Source organism: Cottoperca gobio, chromosome 14 (assembly GCF_900634415.1).
Source record: "Cottoperca gobio chromosome 14, fCotGob3.1, whole genome shotgun sequence".
Taxonomy (NCBI): domain Eukaryota; kingdom Metazoa; phylum Chordata; class Actinopteri; order Perciformes; family Bovichtidae; genus Cottoperca; species Cottoperca gobio.
The window spans coordinates 17382872-17403203 of NC_041368.1; the positions used below are offsets into that span (position 1 = coordinate 17382872).

The following is a 20332-nucleotide window of genomic DNA, read 5'->3' on the forward strand; positions in this document are numbered from 1 at the left end:
GGCTGTTATCCATTTCTCCATCCATTTAAAACTGATGCTAGACTGACTGATTACGTGCGGTCAGTTCCCTTAGATAACTTCTGACAATGACAACACGTACGACTTAACTGCAGTCGTTCTCAATTAATATTTCATGTCAAAACCCCAAACATATTAATTTTACAACAAACAGACTAATCAATCAATCGACTACTTGTTTCTGCCCAACAGATATATGCTCACAATTAATGGTTGTAGTATAAAAGATTGATATAATGTTTACAGTTTATTCAATTGAAGTAATGCATTATTCAAATAAGAAACAAAAGAATACAACTGATCTACTATAACATGTATTTCTATGTAATATTCGTAGTGCACATGAACAAAGCTCTGGATCTGCTGTGATGAAACGTGAGCTGGAAATATAACCATAATGGTTTCCTTAAAAAGGTAAATGTATTTCTGAGTCAGTGAACACACAATACAGTCTGAATAGCCACCACATGGCAACCTTTAACTTGGCCAAGTACCAGTTATCTACTGAGCCGATTCAGAGAAGTCCTCTCGTTGTGTATCCAATGCCATCTGACATTCGCCTAGAAACATCCCCCCCCACTCCCTCTCCCTGCCTTTTTATGTGTTGTGGCAGCAGAGAATTTGCTGGAGGTGTTGGAGGTATTCAGAGAAATCCAGCTTCAAACAGAATACAAAATTGCACTTTGATCTAGATGTGGAGTCTAGCCTGCTAGTCTGCATTTGCAAAGCTCCCTCCCTCTTGCTCCCTGGAGGCAGAGAAATATGCCTTTAAATTAATATTCTTTGCGCTCCATGAATGAGCCTCAAAGTCATCGCCACCAACCCCCAACCAACCTACACCATCCCCAGCACTGAAACATCAACCTTTGGCGAGCCAAACTCCACGCAGACCAAGCACCTCCCTGCTGTCATGTCAGTTTCCTCTCTTCTTTCATTGTCAATCCCCTGTTCTCCTGTCACGATGTTACCAGGTTATCAGGGCAATCCTATTATTCACCGAGCTTTAAGTGTTGAATTTGACCTCTTGCGCAATCCCTTTCATAAAATGCATTAGTACTCGAGCACGTCATTTTTTTCAAATGTGTGGATGTGTTGAACTTTGTGTGGCCATAGCTACAAGGCAAACTAATGAGGCAAGTGTGTGTGTGTCTCAGCGCACGTGTGCTCATGCTGCGATGCATACGCATGCATGTGTGAGCAAGCTGTCTCTGACACCTGCTGCAGCCTCAGGCAAGCTGCTGTAAGGTTAAGAAAGGCCGGGAGACAAGTCACTACATAATGGCCGAGTAATGTTGCCTTAACATTATGATGTTTCGTTACTTGAATTATAAAAATCATTACAATATGGGGGATAATGGCAAACAGGTTCACAGTCTATTGGTATTGGAGAGAGAAGTTCAAATCTGGGCTCCATCATGTTCGCACAGCTAGCCAATCACGGCGTGAAATGGGTGTGATGTAGTCGTAGAAAGTTACAGAGCTGATCAGACACAACTTCCCCTAATCCATCATGAGAAAGGTGTGGGGGGGGGGGGTTAAGAAGATATTCAAGCGTCTAACGAGCACTTCTGCACTTTAAGTCTCACATACACCTACAATAAATCTGAGCCACTGCAGGATTTAAATGTTCAGTTGTGAGCTGGGCGGGGGGACAGAAGGTTTGGGGGGGTGGGGGGGGGGGAAGAGGAGAGTGTGCAATAGCCTGCAGAGTTGGGCTTCTTCCACAGCACGAAACATACCACTGTTGCCATATGAATGTCAATGATTTTCATAATTTACTTGAATAAAAAATGTCTCTTATATGTGTGGATCAATCTCTGTGAGCCTTGAGCTGATCAAAACACTGAGAGAAGATATGCAGCCAATGGAAACAGGGCTGTACTTTCTTCGTCCATAATTTGACACTTTGGAAATGCCCTGCAAGAATACCGCCGTGCTTTCGTACCCTTCACCATGTTTTTACACTTTGTTTCTCTGATCTATCACACCATGGGAAACGTGGTCAAATGGAGTGAAATCCTACTGTGAATAGGGTTTGAACAAATGAAATGAGGAAATTAAAATTAATTACACGAACACTGCAACTCAACAAGTTTTGCAAATTCAGATAAACGCAGTGCGAGTGGTTGAAGACACAAATTGGCTGTGAAAGACTTGCAGATGTGCAGAATTGCTGTATTTTATATAATGACTGTACATCATTTGTAGAAGAAGTCTGCATGGAAATGCAAAACTGTGACTTTTAACGCGCCAAACATTAACCATAACATTAACTATAATCATCAGACATGCTTGGCAATCAGACAAGTCTACGGAAAAACAGCCTTTTATCAGTAGAAACCAAACCTGAGCAGTTTTAAGTTTTAAACTTGATTGATTGGTCAGAGAAAATACATATAAACTATGGTACAGAAGATTACAGCACTTCTTAGTAATGGTAATAAAAGGCATTACTGATTCACTTGTCCAATATACAGCACACACACGTCTGATCTTACAGGACATACAGAAGCTGAACACTCCACCCCCCCCTTCCCCTCACCCTCTCTCCCAGTGGGAGACTAAAAGCTGCCATGAAAGGCACCATCATACGCTTTATTAGTACTACACACACACACACACAGCTCATTTTCTGTTCATTGGCTATTACAGTGTGCACAGATAGCACAGATAAAGAGAGAGTACACGCTCTGTCCTCTGAGTCCGTTACAGTCTTTTGTTACTGAAGCTCTCTCTCTCTCTCTCTCTCTCTCTCCTCTCTCTCTCTCTCTCTCTCTCTCTCTCTCTCTCTCTCTCTCTCTCTCTCTCTCTCTCTCTCTCTCTCTCTCTCTCTCTCTCTCTCTCTCTCTCTCTCTCTCTCTCTCTCTCTCTCTGCCTCTGTTCACCCTGCTTCTCTCCGTTCACCCTGCTTCTCTCCGTTCACCCTGCTTCTCTCTGTGTCTTTCTATCTGTCAGGATGGATCACAGCAGCCTGGGGGATTTGCGGCCGAGTGGCTGCTGCTCGGTGGCTTGTCAGTTTAAGTCCTTCCTCTGAGGCCAGTGTGACACAAAGAGAGACAGAGATGAGAGATACACAAAAGATGATAGGGTTGGAGGAAGACAACAGATGAAATGCCACCATGCTAATGCACTCACATAGAATTTGGGAGGAAAAGATGGAAGTTTAACTTCAACGACATGATATACGCCTTTTGCCTCAAGGCAGCAAAGTACTGCAATTACACCAATTCCATCCTCCTTCTGTCGTTTGGGCAGGTTCATGACCCGCAAATGTCCATTATGTCTTTAGGAGCTGACAGCAAAAATGGCTGGTATTCTAACTTTGGAGCATTTTAGCTACTACTGACTCATCCCGACACAAAACATGCTAGATTCCAAAATACCGTATACGGAAACCAAGACACTGTGTGTGTGAGGAGAGATGACATTTACAGCAGTATCTGTTTGAGCACATTGATGGATGCATATTTTGTAGCAGAATCAAAAAGCTCTAAGAGACTACAAACGCACTCCCCATGTAATGATAGGCACTTCCTTTTTGCAAAACGCCTCGTAGACTTTTGTCACCTTTGTCTGTGCAAGGAAGTGCACGTGTACATAATGTGGCAGGACATTACACGTTTGTCCTGTAGCAGCCGTGAACAAATAGTGTTCATTGTTTAGTGGAGCTGAGCAAATTCTCCTGCAGTCCACAAACCATTGTGAGGCAAACAGAGGGGGGGGGGGGGGGGGGCTGAGGCAAAAATAATAACACAAATAATCTACAAGCTATTCACATTTATGTTAAAGTGCAAACATTGAATGCGGCAACTTTGATAAACTAAAGTTGTTGGTACAAATAAAGCGATCACCTGCCCACCTGTAGCTTATTATGGTGGCATCCCTAAAGAAGCAATTCAGAGTGTTTTAAATGGGAGCTGAATGGGGGGGGGACACATCTCAGTTTAAGAGTTCAGTGTCAATCTGTAAAATCATACTGAAACAACCCACAAGTAAAACAGAGGACGGGTTTATAGAGAAGCTGAAAGGGGAATTCAACTCAATTGACCATTTCAACATGTTATTTGTTTGGTTTACAACCGTCTAATCAATTACTACTTAAAGAAACTCAAATAACTCCAATGAGCTGGATATCAGATAAAGAGTCCAACATGTGATGGTCTGTTGGCAGTGGATGGGAAACTGACTTTGTGGGACATACACAGCGTACAGTGAGACAAATGAGCTTTACATTATTGTGGTTTTGGTGTTTCATGTTGTCGGCCAGAAAATGTGCTTTTATCACCATTTGATCCTTCGCAGTTCCTGCGGTGCGCTTTTTGATTTCCATTGGACGTCTCTCGATGTGAAGTCTTCAGTTTTGAAGAATTATATCTTTTTTTTTGCCAGCAGGAGGGATGTTCATGCTGCTGGTTTCGTGCATTATCACATTACATTCCCCTGTACAAATTGAACTGAGCACCCGTATAATAATATGACAAACTGCAAATCATATTCATTTAATGAGAATGTTTAAATGGCGTAATTGTTTAGTTAATGCTGGTATAAAAACAACACAACTTTAAAACGTGAGATATTAAGAAATGTTCACGATTGGGAGTCATGACAGCTTCCGTTCGTTTTTTTATTTTTACCGTTTACTGCCTATTCTATTTATTTACATTTTGTCAGAGCGTTGCTTGGCTTTCCCTCTTCAAAGAGAAGCCACAACTAAACTATTTACTTTTGGAAAGATTCTGTCAGTTTATATAAGGCTCTAAATTTAGAGCAGAGAAGAATTTTCTTTGTGCCAACTCCCAGATTGTGCGTCTTTCTTGATGAAACAAGTCGTCCATCATGAAAAAGAAAAAGAAAAAGAAAAAGAAAAGTCAATCTGGCTTTCTGTGTCAGCACAAGAGATAGAGATGATGCCACAATATCTAGAGGAAACTTCCACCCTGAGACTTAACACTGTTAAACATTCGAACATTTTAGATGATGTCAGTTGAACTAAGGGAACCATTAATCATCAAAGGTGTGTATGTGTATCTCCATGTGTATCTGTATGTGTATCTCCATGTGTATCTCCATGTGTATCTGTATGTGTATCTGTATGTGTATCTCCATGTGTATCTCCATGTGTATCTCCATGTGTATCTGTATGTGTATCTCCATGTGTATCTGTATGTGTATCTGTATGTGTATCTCCATGTGTATCTGTATGTGTATCTCCATGTGTATCTCCATGTGTATCTGTATGTGTATCTCCATGTGTATCTCCATGTGTATCTCCATGTGTATCTGTATGTGTATCTGTATGTGTATCTCCATGTGTATCTGTATGTGTATCTGTATCTGTATCTCCATGTGTATCTCCATGTGTATCTCCATGTGTATCTGTATCTGTATCTCCATGTGTATCTGTATGTGTATCTCCATGTGTATCTCCATGTGTATCTGTATGTGTATCTGTATGTGTATCTCCATGTGTATCTGTATGTGTATCTCCATGTGTATCTCCATGTGTATCTCCATGTGTATCTGTATGTGTATCTGTATGTGTATCTCCATGTGTATCTCCATGTGTATCTGTATGTGTATCTGTATGTGTATCTCCATGTGTATCTCCATGTGTATCTCCATGTGTATCTCCATGTGTATCTCCATGTGTATCTCCATGTGTCTCTCCATGTGTATCTCCATGTGTATCTCCATGTGTACGTGTGTGAGGTGGTTCAGACTGGGGGCAGTGGATTAGATTTGTACAACCAATGCGTTTAAGATTAAAATCTTTAAAGTTTTATGTGTACAAAGGATTTAACTTCGATTGATGCATTTAATTATATAATGTATGAAACTTTCTCTAAATCCTGTGTAAAACACTGAACACCCTTCAGGCATAGGTCAATACCTACATGTATGTGTTTGCAGATTTAAAAACATGTAATTATTTACTACAAAATAAGATGGTTTCAACATTAACATTCATTTATATTGCAATAATCCTTCACTGTAGGCGGAAACTATTTACACACTCCTTAAATTGTGCACACCTCCTTCATCACTGTGTCTTTTACTATTAAACAAATCACATACTGAAATTGTTCAATATAACCTGGCAACCAAAAACCTCTACAAATACGAGTTAAATGGTGACACTACAAAACCCTGTTGGTTCACCAGAGGAGGGCCCCATCCACTGCCACCCCATAAACAGCCTGTATTTGCTATAATATCCCGCAGAGATAGACATAAATCCCTGCCCCCCAAACTCAATCCTCTTCCACCTACACCCCCCAGCTAACCCCCCCCCCCTGCTCTCGAGCATTAATCTTAGCTTGCCCTCCTGACCCCGAGTCTCATCAGCGTCTCTCCAGGATGTGATGATGACGAAAGGGTAGAATAGGAAGATCGAAAATATCACTACAAATAGAAAATATAGTTGTCAAATCCGGAGGAAGACAGAAAATCCTAACTAAATAAATAATATAGAGATTCCCTCATCCTAAGGGGAAAGAGCCAGAGCCAGACATCAGGCCAAGCCAACCAATTTATCCCAGACAATGACACCAGACGCATGAAAACAGCTAAAATAGAGCGAGCACAAACCTACAAGATTACCCCCACTAAGCCTGAGTTTTGGCTGGCTTTGCACCAGGAAAACGACCCCCCAACCCCCCCTGCATACGTGTGTGAGTGAGTGAGTGAGTGAGTGTTTGTACAGTAGTCACATCAAATGTGTCAGAGTGTGATAAAGAGCAAGGCATAAAGAGTAGCGAGAGCGTTAACCTGGGGATTAAATAATCTTAGCAGGGGGGTTATTTTTGGAGCAGGATGGGAGCTAAACGCAGACACGCACAGTTTTAAACACACACACACACAGTCACACACACACTTCCTCGCTCTCCATGCCAGTAGCGTGTGGTTTGTTTGGGTTGGCTCTGGGCAGCAGTGGAGACAAGTCTTCCCCTCAGCCCACTCTTGCACGTGCTCCGTCTCTTCCATTCATACGCGCGGAAACAGAGTGAGTTAAAAAAATTGCGTGTTTCTATCTTACTATGAATGAAAGTAAACTGCAGGGCTAAAACATCAATAAGGGGGAAAAGTAGGGCAGCGAGACAATGTATTAAATCAGTTCATTACATATATATATACTGTAGGCCTATTTAATAGGTTGTGAGTGGAGGGCTGCCACTTCAAATTCCTCAACCAGCCGTGGAAATCTAGGTGGTGGAAGTTGAGCAGGAGCACGCTTTCTGTCCCCAACAAACACGGCTACAAACATTGCTGAAGGAATCCAGCGCAGGAGATGGAAAGAGTATAACCTACTGAAGTAGAACTGCTAATTGAAAAAGAAAAAAAAAGTATCTCTTTGACTTGATTTAGCAACTTTGGTGCTGCGTTTTGTTTACAACGGCAAAGGTTTTGAGTTTGCTTTGATTTGCGCCTCTAACTGTCGGGTTCTACACAGTAATGGAGGCTGAGTCTCATGGGTGGTATTTAGAGCCATCTGTCATGCCAAACTGAGAAACTGACTTAAACTGGTGGCTATAATATAACCCTATAGGATCAAGATTCAGCGGTTCTTCCCACGTCTCAATGTTTCATTATGTTCACCAGCTAGCCACTAACCTTGTCTGTCTAACCCGTCTTTCCAGGAAACAAAAATATTTTTATTTTTAATTAAAGTTTATTTTAAAACTGTAAATGAGTGTTTGCACTACCACGAGACTCATTGCACTGCGTTGAAACCTGACACTTGAAACGTTGCCTTCTTTCCCTCACTTTGTATGCATTTGCAACACCTTTTTCTTCCCTGCATTGCTTTTAAACATAAAGTAAGATAAGACGGGTGCTCTCCTTTGTTGTTGCACTTTCCATCTCTCTGCCTCCATGTCTAAGGCTGCCGACTCCCCACTAGGCCAGGACAGCAATAGTTACAGAGAGGGCCCGTCTCAGCTGGGGTCACTGCAGTGTGTTCAATAATTCAGTGCATCCGTTCCTTTTTGAGAACCATTTTGCATTCATCTCCAGCACAGATTCCCATACTGTATATAACTAAAAACATAAATAGAAAATGTCTGTCTTGGTGTGATCACACATGGAAATGCACTTTTCAATATGTGTGTCTCAGAATCCGGAATGCTCTGACCAACTAACAGTCTACCGACTGCTTGTAGTTTTCTGAATCACATCACTACACTAGCCTACTGTGTTTGCTTCGGACTGATGCCCGGTATGATTACTTCACCACAGCGGGGGTTTGCTCATGTCTCGTTGTTATAAAAATAACACAACCTCTGGCAAAACGCATCACAAGGCCTGCCCAGCAAGCGGTCATGTCTGCCATGGTACAAAATGAAACAATGGGAGTGATGGAGAGAGTTAGAGGCTCCTGCACTTCATTTAATATGCCTTCACTCATTCACCATGAATTTTCCAATAACAGTCAGGTTTCTCTGCAAGCACTTATCGCAATTTAATAACACGAAAACGGGTAACATCAGGGAGGGAAACAGGATGAGGGAGACTGGAGGAAAGAAGAAGGGTAACAGGCATTTCCATGTCAGATTGACAAGAAGGAAATGAGGAGGGACAGGAGCATGAGAAAAAGAAAGGTGAAGGAGGATGAGGTGAATATGTGGGAATGTGTGCGTATTAGGAAAGAGGAAGGGGAAATCAAGAGGAAGAGGAAGAGGAGGAGAAGGGGAAAGTAGAATCATTGTTTTGGAAGGTCAACTGTCTCCTTTAATACCAAACACAATGAGAGCCTTTAAGACTTATTTGAGTTTTGTTCATGACTTATTTAAAAGTATCCCGATAGCAGATTAAGCTGCAATAAAAAGCCTTTTCAAACTGAAGAGGGAGATTTTGACGTTACATTTTTACATGGTAATCATTACCAGTTTTAACACCATGGTTGGATGCCTTTATCAAAAACATCTATGCAGGGCTGGTGAAGGAAATTAGAGTCAGACTTCTCTATAACACAATTACAATCGCTCCCATGCTGGAACAAAAGGAGAGAAGGATGTCAGTGTCAATACAGAACATAGAAATGGCGTAGTTGGTACTAATATCACCTCACATAATCGTGAAATTCCACGATTCTCTGTACCAATTTGATACCACGGTAAAAAAAACAAAAACATAACAATAATCTCCAAAAACTACATTTTACAAGATACCATTTGAACACATCATGATAACATTATAATTCACTGAACGCAGCATAATGCAACTCTACATAACCTCCGTTCATCGGCTGCTAACAGCTAACGCTAACTAGCTTTCCTCCTGTCGACTTCAACGCGGATTTGTCGTTCACAATGTAGCACTATCAGGGAAACAATAAAGGTGCGTCTCCTGGACGTTTACTGTGCTCCAAATACATCTTCTATCGTACCGCGGACCGTTAGAAAGTAAGGCCGCAAAAAGGTACAATGTTGTCATGTTCCTCCGTGGACACAGAACCTGTCTTTTTTATGCTCGACACAAAAAAAAGAAAAGAAAAGCCTTAGAACTCAAAGTTCACAGAAAATAATCTCAAATGAAAAACACCCAAGAGCTCAATAAGAAGGAATCCAACAAAGAATGATTGTGTTAATGGCTGCCCTGGGAGCTTGGCAGGCTGTAGGCGCAAACCACAATCTTACAATTCATTGAGATCAAATTAAGCACATGACCTCAGTCCCATCAGTTTGAATCTTCGATACTGCTAATTATTTTATGAATATCTTAGGAGCTATCTATGTTGTGGATTTGTGGCCCATCGTGTTGGTGTTCTTCTAGCTGTTTAGTGTACTTTGCATCAGTTAGTGACATTTCCTAAAATGCCTCTTTACAACCTCAGAACAGAAGGTATCAACACTGAAAGTACTCATTATGCAGACAAATGTATTAGATTAGCTTTACTAATTAATTAAGGTTAAGGTTTAGTAGCATAGTTTTAGCAAAGCCTGTTTCATAAGCTAATAGTTTTGCTTGTAAAATCATAATGTGTTAAGTTTCTAATAACAATAGCTGTCAATCAAGTGAGTTTGAATTGTAGTGGGGTAGAAATATAAAATGAAATAAAATATAAAAAGTACATCAAATGCCAACAATGAAGTGAGCTTTCTAAACAATAATATCCTGGAGCTTAACATACAATCTGAGTTGCTTCTTGAAGCTAACAAAGATGGTTGTCTCCTGTATCAAAGGCAGTATCGTCCCTCCTGGACAACAACAACCTGCTTCCACCTCATACAGTCACCTCCAGACTCCCGGTTCTGCACGCTGGCCTCTATCTTTGCTGCCTCGTCTCCCTTTGCTCTGACTCACTTTAAGAGCTTTGATGTGGGAGGAATAAAAAGCTCTTTTATCAACAACATGTGTCAGCATGTGTGTGTGTGTGTGTGTGTGTGTGAGAGAGAGGACACTTGTGTGGGTGTATTTCTGCCTGATTTAAGCCACACTTGTCTAAATTATTTACTTAAGTGTTCCCTGTAACAATTCTGGGCAATATAGTGCCTAAAGTTTTCTTGTTCAAGGTTCCACACCTTTACTCCACCACGGGCTTAGTTCATTTTCACACACGTCTTGAATTTGACACTGACAGCTCATCACTGCAGGCTAAGGATTTAATGATATCCTCGAGCTGAAGAGTCCCTTTTAAGAGGTTCAGATACATCTCCATGCCTTCCTCTTTTCTTTTGCCTTTTCCTGGAGGATACCAACATACCTGCATTTCATTCCCATGGTATTCAATTATTAACCTTAGTCAGTAGCTTCCTGTTTAGATAACCTTGGCATTTTTACATTGAAGCATATTTTTCCTTCCCAACAGTCGTAACATTCTGCAGTTATTCAGGTCTTGTGACACTTTATGGACAGCAACAACATCCAACATGCAGCACAACATCCTGTCAGGTGTGACACTGAAAATAGGGCTTATTGCCACTAAACCAACAGAGACAACACACACACCCAATGCACAGATATACTCAGATGCACACACACACACACACACACACACACACACACACACACACACACACACACACACACACACACACACACACACACACACACACACACACACACACACACACACACACACACACAGTATATATGTAACCTTTGACTCTTCCTGGGGGCCTACTAGCAGTCAAATTAAAACACATCTCGAAACATTTCCTGAAGCTCTATTTCATTCAAGCTCTCAGTAAAATGAGTTCAGACTTGTAGCCAGCAAAGCATAGATGGAAAAATCTCTTCGGGTGCATTAGGTGCCTGTCCACCGTAAAATCCTGCTTCATGTATCATTGGAACAAGATACTAGTCCTTCTTCTCCGTGTGTAAGTTTGTCATAAATGTTCAAGTTAAACACAGACTTGACAATAAAGCTCCATCACGCTGACGTTCGTTTGACGTGCAGGAGGATGTCAGGTGCGATAATTCACCACCTTCCATCTGTTGTTAACAGCTCCAATTACACAATTTGCATCCATAACCAGCCTGCAGTAAAAGAGAGTTTTTAAGCAGCTGTGAAATGCGCAGCTGTCTCTTTTATGACCAAACAGCAGCGATCAGGTAGCCGTGTGCACAAAGTTAAAGAACATTCCTCTCTCTCCCTCCTCTCTTCCTGCTTCACTCCTGGTGCTTTATAATCTTAAGAGCACAGTAACATGATCAAATTCATGTGTAGTCAGCAAAACTGTGCTCGTCCCTAAGCGTCACATTTACTCTTGGAGGGATACTTTGCTTAAAATCAATCAAGAGTTCTGGTTTTACTGAACCAGTTCCATCTTTAAGGGAGAACAAGGCAGACCGCTGCAGCACAAAGAAGAAACTAAAGTTCGAGTCAAGAACATTCTTGAAATCAAGTTGGTTTTCATTGGATTACAAGAGACATTATCTCACCTCAATGGCAGACTGCTTCATTTATTTTGAGAAAGGGAAAATGTTACGACTGAACTCTGATTTTGAACGCATCGCTGTAACTTGTTAAGATGGCATTTCTTGCGTACAGCTGCAAAAGCACAAAGTACAAACTGTCAGGTGAAACAAGGTGCAGCCAGTATTAAGTTTCAAGTGACCTTAAATTACACACACACACATTGTATTCCCTCACAATTACTCATGCACTAAAGTTTCCATTCTTTCTTTAGACAAAAAGAAAGGTGCAGTTAGATTTCACATTATTATGTTATTATGTACAGCTCATTAACAGCTTCAAACTATTACATTTAGCACACCAGGTATTTCATTTTTCCACGCACTCAACCATCGCTTCTCCTTCAAGTCTCCCTCCGCTCAAAATGTGTTTAGCTCATTGCTACGTCACTTGAATGTTTGACCTTCACCGTGCAGAATGATGCATGTGCAGAGTTTGACACCAGAAGGCTGTTTTGTCATTCATCTGCTGAAGGGGTAAAGTTTTTCTGTGCTCATCTTAAACGTCAGGGGGGGAAGGAGCAGATGTTATTTGTAGAAGGTGTGAACTTTACCAAATACCATACTATTCAAAAATTATTATAAGTCGTAAAACATGTCTGGAGGGGATCTTTAAAGAATGACAGCCTTTATTGGGGAGGGGGCTCAGTTGCTACACCTTGACAAGTGAAGGTAATGATGCTGCAACATTACATAACTATGACGCTTTGATGATTGAAGCCACATTAAAAAAAAAGCTTTGTTATAACTGTAAGTGTCCATTGGTCGGTCTCTTTCAGCAGAACTGTAACGTTGTGGCCCAGCAGATACAGTTTACGGTCATCTGTATGTATTCATATTCAAAAAGATACACCACAGATGGTTGCAGTTCTGCATTTAACTTACTGTAAGTGTCAGAGGAGCATTTCCATCACTGAAGGAGATGTGGTGGTTGTGCTGAATGAAACATACTGGTGTTTATGTTAGAATCCCACTTCCTTCTTGACAGTTACTCGAATTCTAATTAATTTGTCGCTCTGGTGTGTTTATAAGTATGCCATGAGAAAAAAAAAACGTCACTTATCAGTTCCTCTTTCAGTTCCTCTGATGACACGTTTTTCTAACCCAGAAAATCTCTAAAAAGTTTCCCCAATATGTTTGTATATCTACATTCATCTCTCTTGCCACGGGCAAGGGGTTGCATGTGAGAACATTAAGCCTTCTAATCGGCTGCAGCAGCAATACCCGTCTCGAAAAAAAAAAAGGAAATATGTCTTCCGGTTACTTCCCGCATTGTGCATGCATTCTTAGGGCCTATAGTGAAGATGGCATACCAGCAAAATAAGTCCCATATTGTCATGAGGGTAAGTAACACCACAGTGCATCTAGGGGCTGAATCCCTGTATCATTGCCGGGCAGTGTAACTAAAATCAGCCCACGAGCTAAAATATTTACCAGCTTCAGTCCGGCTCGAGTCCAGGGCCAATACTCCACATCAAAGATTCAACTAATGAGATGAAGCGGCACACTGGCTGGAGATCTGCTTCTGTGGTGGAGATAGTTATGAGCTATGCAAGTTTTCTGTGTACTATATATATATATATATATATATATATATATACACACACATTCCATTTCTGCAACAAATGTGTTTGCTTAGAAGCGCATTTTATGACCCATTTCATGACCCCAATAGATTTTTAATGAGCTTATTAATTATAGATGCACTGAGCCACATAGCTGTTTCTTAATGAATACAACCTGTTGATGAAAGAAGGAGTTTTCCCATAATCCCACTGATACTCTGTAAAACTAAGGAAATTCATATGCGCTCATGTATAATGCAAAATGCTGATTTACAAGAACAAAAGACCTTGATCACAATTTACTGAGATTTTCTAACCACACTGAAAATCCCATGTTTCCTGTCTCCACACAGAAACAGGGATAACATGCTCCACACAAAGAAAATGGCAAACATCAAGTGGTTTCAGCTTCATTATATGTCATTGTGAATTAATAATCGTTTGGCTTTGGACTGCTAGTCAGACAAAACAACAGCATTCTAGACATCTGGGCTTCTTTTTGTTGTCAGTTCTCATTACATGAAAAAAAAAGAAAGAAAAAAAAGAATAATTGGCTATGAAAATAATAATTAGTTGAGGCTCTAATCTGAAGCACCATCCTATGAGTTTAACGAGTGTGTGGCTGCCATGTCAAAATGTGTTACAGCAAAATGTTGAGGCTATTTATTCCTCTATTCCTACACAATCCAGTGTTTTGCAAAACAATATATAATATAATAATAATAATAATAATAATAATAATAATAATAATATGTTTTCTGTTGCAAAATTCTGAATGTGGGTATTGGTGCTCCTTCCATTTATGACAAATATACGTAATTTTGATACAGTATAATGTTAAAAGTCAGTGACGGCGCGTGTGTGTGTGTGTGTGTGTGTGTGTGTGTGTGTGTGTGTGTGTGTGTGTGTGTGTGTGTGTGTGTGTGTGTGTGTGTGTGTGTGTGTGTATGTCAGACAGTCTGCCCTGACAAAAGTGAGGCAACAATAGCACCAGAGCCGGGCTGAGTCGTGCCCTAATTTCCTTCTCCTTCACGCTACGTCACAGCTAGAGGAAGACCCCCAACCCCCACTGTGCTGTACTGCAGTGGCAACACACACACACAAACACACACACACTAATGTATTTTGCTATAATGGGAAACACACATGTATGCGCAAATCGAGAATATTAATAGCTGCAGAGGCATTATGCTGCATGCATAAAAACCCACATAAACACATCCTTCTCTCCTCTTTGTTCCGACGTGACGTCTGCAGAGGAATGCCTTCAGACTGTGACACCCCGTCTCGCTTTTCTCTCCTCGATTCTTGCTTCTCTCTTCCTCCATCCTCTACCCCTTCCCCTCCTCTTCTTCTTCTTCTTCTTCTTCTTCTTCTCTCCACAACCTAGATTGCCCTGCTCCTCTATAGGCGGGTAGAAAATAAGGCCATGTCGGCTTTTGAACAAGACAACAACACCACCCCCCCCCCCCCCCCCCCCCCCCCCCCCCCCCCCCCCCACCTCCTCTTTCTCTCACGCACACTCTTTTTCTCTTTCTTTTGCCCCTTGGCACATACTTCTCCCTTGCTCTGAACCTTTTTAAAATGCGGGTTCACTCCCTCCATCAGCCATAATTGAGAATTAGTTATGGTGTGGTGTGCATTTGCGTGTGTGTGCGACCCTCATCTGTCAGCACAGTTGACAGTTGAGCCACGGAATGACTGCTATAACCCTTCTTATTACTCCCCAGCAGAACAGTGGGTGGCTGCAGAAAAACAAAGACAGAAGGTAAAAAGAGAAGAAGATCGAGAGAGATATGGATTAAACAGTGTGCGGTCCATCGCAGGGAATTCCCACTTCTACTTCTTCTTCTTCTTCTTCTTCTTCTTCTCTGGGAAGTTTTACACAAAAGCTCTTATAGCCTGCAGCTTGTTTGTGAGGTTGCTAGGGGCAGTAAATGGTTCACTTTGAAAAACTAAGCCATTATCAAGACAGTGCTAATGGGTGGAGGGCTGTTTTTAACCAGTAACAGGCGGCACACAATGCGTGTGCTTTTAGGGTCAAGCCTTTACTATACATACTGTACCTTTTAATGCAGGACAACCCGTTTACTATGTTATTCTCATATAGCAGTGGTTCTTGAAGAGTCATTTTAAATGTGGGCTTTGTTTATAAAAGGTTTAGTATCAAATATTTCTCCAAAAAAGGGATACAGGCATTGTTTTATTAGCCTTCCTTGTGAAGCCCTAGCTATTGATAAATTGAAACAATTTTAGATTTACTTTGTGTTATTCCACGTGAATAAACCCATTTATAATTCCTTAAAAACAACGTGTTGAAAACATTTCACTTTTTCACAACCTTGAAGACATTTTCTCAATTTGAAACCAAATCTCGACCTAATAAATGAGTCGACATTGTTTTCTTGGCTCATCCACCATTAGCCTGTAGGTTCCTTTTCTTTTCTTTGCATGCCTATAGATCACTGCACATTATATATCGCCTCCTGACATGTTAACCCTCCATCAATTAGCATCATTTCATCCGCCGGCTGAAGGTCAGGACACACACTCTGACATCGCACACTGTCGGCCATTTATACCGTGCACAAAGAGGTCACTGGGCCACACAAATACTTGGTAAGGAGTGTAACTATATCTATATTCACATCATACATGCACATGCACATATAAAACCACACATACAGTCGCACACAGCCAACACTAACAGGGGACTCCAACTAAGCAGCTGTGTCCTCTCATGTTTCAGGCCTCGGGGCCCGAAAAAAGCTCTAATTAATGGTAAAGAGAAACGATCCATACGACACAATGATATGTCATGCTTTCACTGTAACATCTGTGTGTGTGTGTGTGTGTGTGTGTGTGTGTGTGTGTGTGTGTGTGTGTGTGTGTGTGTGTGCTACTGGGCCTGATAATTAGATTATTACATGTCCTAGTCGTACATTGACTCTCTGACTAAAACCTCACTCACTAAAGGAAGCAGTGCTGTCGGTGCAGTGGACGATGACCTCATTGTGCAAAAACTAGTTCATGACAGCTGAGCCCACATGTGAACACGCATGCACCATATTCACCGTCTTTAGATTTCTTCCATATTATAATGTCAAAAGGTTGCATTGTTTAAACGACTGCAACAGAAAACAGATCTGGTTGGTCATTTTAAACTTTGCTTCTGCCACATTGCAGATGTATAGAATAAAAGGAGGGATGCATCAAAAACAAAAAAAGGTCAAGTGTCCCACTCAGACACCTTAAAACAGAAGACGGGCGACGTACTCTCAAGAGCCAAGTGACGTGAACTTCAAAATTACGTCCATTGCTCTTTACACTTTCAACTGAAGTGATGGCAACATCATGTGTCGGTGTCACGGTGTCTTGTTTCCCCTCACAGCACCAGTGAATGCCAAGCTGCCAATTAGGGTTTGTTTGGCTGATTGAGCCGTGTCATGTTGGAGGTGGAGCAGAGAGCCAAACATTTCTACAGGCTCCATAATAACCAGTTAGATCTGCCCTTAAATGACATCTGGCTAACACACACTTAAACTCACACACATTTGTGTATGCGTGTATGTGTATGTGTGCATCTGGCTTCTTAATGTGTTTCAAAAGTACTTATTCAAGGGAGACTTTGTGGTTTTCAAAGTCTGTGCAGAAACAGAGTTTGTGTGTGTGTGTGTGTGTGTGTGTGTGTGTGCGTGTGTGCATTTTTCTACATAAACCAGATTGACAGCCACAAACAGGCCATAGCTGCTGTTCATTTGCAATAGTTGTGTGAAACCTTCCTCCATTTGATAAATGATCTATTTTCCCAGCTGTGCAAAAAGAAGAATTTTATATTTGTGTTTTTATTCAAAAATGTTATCAATGTAACGTTTCCTGCTAGTGTCATCGGAGTATTATACCTTTTATACAGCTACATTTGTGTAGTTTATGCTATTTTCTACCATGCTCTCTGAACATTGACTGTTCATCTGTTAAAAGATAAAATATCTAACAGTAATGTTGTTACTTTTTAGTAAAATAAATCAACATACTTCATCACATTGATGCAAAAACCCTATAAATCCAGTATTTCTATACAGCAGTCCTATTACAACCAAAGAACATTAAGAAAGGTGTAATAAACATGTATACGGTCTCACCAGTCTACATCCTCATACCTCCAACCCTATACAGGACATTACAGTGTACTGAAAACCACCAGAGAGGGCAGCGACATAACAGGCTGTAATAAGTCCACAGTAGCACTGTATAAATTCTGAGTGGCATGTTGTAAATGTTTCACTTTCTCCTTCTGTAGTAAACTGCATGTAGTCATTAACAAAAACACATGTGAAAGCTGTCAGGCGTCTGTGTGGCTCCTCCACCTCCTGCAGCAATTAGTAACCAACAAAACACCAGGGGCTTCCCAGGACAGTCACACATCCTCTCGATGCCTCAAGAAAAGCAGAGGAGGTCGAGGTGTGTTTGAAAGATGCAGCAGGAGAGATTTGCAGTGCAGCTGCATTGACAACTTCAATGTGTTGTTAGAAAAGACCTTCTGCAACCCATTCGTCTCATGTGGCAGAAAAAGGGCAACAATACTGCGTAGTACAGGTATAAAAAGATTAGCTGGGGAAATCTGCTGACCTGCTCTTTGTTGTTAGGCAGCCCCCCTGATACAATGGCACAGAACAAGCAAATGACTCTCACTCTCATTGCAACCGCAGTGAATAAGGCCAGGCTGTTTGATTTCTAGATCTCACCGATGGACAAAAGCAGAATTGTCTTTGTAGCTACACATCAGCTGACCGAGCTTTGTGGTGACAGATGACTGAGCTATAGCTATGTAGGTATATAGCCGATAACACAGGGTGGAAAGTTCATGTTAACCAGCAGGCTGAACTTTCCAGGATTTTACTATCTGGATATGAGCAGCATGAATAATACACTTTATACCAAGCACAATAGTATCTACAGTATCAGCATGTACACTAAATAAATTAAATAAAAGTCAGAATAAATCTCAACTTTATGCAACTCCATTTACCGTAATATAGTTTATTTAAACGTATTATATTCATGTAATAACCGGTGTGATGTTGTGTTAGTTTGATTAAAGTTTACATTTAGTTTATGTAAAAATAAACTGGTGAGTTGACATGCTCACTATTTGAATATTGGACATTTGTTTGAATACAAAATGTAAATTTTCTGTGAGAATAGCTTGTAAAGAATGAACATAAAAAAGTAAGCAAAGCATCAAAACCCTGCCATCAAATGTATAGTGTGTTTAAACATTATGTAAAACATATTGATATACCATCCAGGCCTACGCTCTTATGGATCCAGGCAGAAACGTTCTTTAACTAACCATAACAAAAACCAACCTAACTGCTTAACTACTAAAACATAACCACTTCTAGTCTTATTACAATCATTTGGATTTTTATACCGAAAAACTAACCTTCCATTTAGTGTTTCTGCTCATAACCCTTGTACCCATCAGTCCATGTTCTCTTTCACATCATCACATAACTAAAAGAAGCAAACCTGTAGTCACCTCCTCAAGTCAATTATAACAGCTGTTTTATGGGACCTCCTGGTAGTTAAACCCACTTATCAACATGAAACAACATCACAGCCTTTAACACAGTGTCCGTGTGAGTAACACATACAGTACACACTCTCCCCCTCTCTCCCTCTAAAAGGCCTTACAGTGTAAACTGATGGGAACAAATGTGCTGACAGCTTCAGGGCTCACTCAAATTCACCCGCCTCTTAACTTCTGTTATGTGCTTTTATCAGTCAAACACACACACACACACACACACACACACACACACACACACACACACACACACACACACACACACACACACACACACACACAGAGTAAGCTTTTCAAGTGATACCAATGTAACTAAGATAAGACGTCCAGAAGGCATCTCAACCTTGTCATAGCCTTCTGCTCAGTCTGACAAAACTACATGCACCAAAACAGATTTGTCAGCCAACACACACACACACACACACACACACACACACACACACACACACACACACACACACACACACACACACACACACACACACACACACACACACACACACACACCTACTTTTCAAAGCCTGTATCAGCGCCTTGCCATCTTTGATCAGCTCCTTGATGAACTTGTTGGTCTTGTCCAGCTCCAGCTCGTGGGACTTGAGTCTCTCCCTGAACTGCGGACTGTCCAGGTAGCAGTCACTGAACTCCAGAGCAGGTAGTCCCATCTTCTTCTTCTTCTCCACCGACCACCACCACCACCACCACCAGCCTCAACACAACCTGGACGACCCGGCAAAAAGCTCCGAACAGGAGAAGGAGGAACAAGAGGAGGAGGAGGAAACCCTGAGCTACTACTGCTGCTGCTGGAGATGATGGAAAATCCAATTACAGCATGTAAACAACGGGGCGGTGATGTATCCGACAGCAATGCCTACCTACATAACCTTGCTCCTCTTTATTTCAAATAAAGCGAGTCCTCCTATTTCTTTCAGGGTGGCAGCAACAGCAGCAGTCCGACACGGCATCCAATTAAATGAAATAAAAAGTAGAAGAGTAAGTATGGTGCGGTGGGGTTCAAAGAAATATAGCACTTGCTCAGGTAAACCGGTGCTGCATTCCTCTCGACCAACTCATTGTGGACCGGACAGAGTCAACCCGGGGCGAGGAGGGAGGGAGGGAGACAGCACACAAAAAAAACTAGCCTCGTAAATGCGGCGTCTTCCCTGGGCGGTTTTAAATGCACAGCTTTCTCCAACAGCCCCGCTCAGCTCAGCGCTGCAGACCGTAGTCAACCTACCCGGAC

At 41.4% G+C, this 20332-nt stretch overlaps 1 protein-coding gene across 4 annotated transcripts in view; it reads right to left on the minus strand.

Moving 5' to 3' along the window:
* The window catches only part of LOC115018529 (rho GTPase-activating protein 26-like), an 80047-nt gene extending 59715 nt beyond the window's left edge, over nt 1-20332 (minus strand). For 3 of the 4 annotated variants that reach the window (XR_003833398.1, XR_003833397.1, XM_029447552.1), the window contains exon 1: nt 19601-20332. Coding sequence is in view for 2 of the 4 variants with exons in the window: in XM_029447552.1 (XP_029303412.1) it covers nt 19601-19754 (154 nt within the window). In the remaining 2 variants the exon portion in view is untranslated. The remainder of the gene's footprint in view (nt 1-19600) is intronic. The other variant, XM_029447551.1, reaches the window with a different exon arrangement.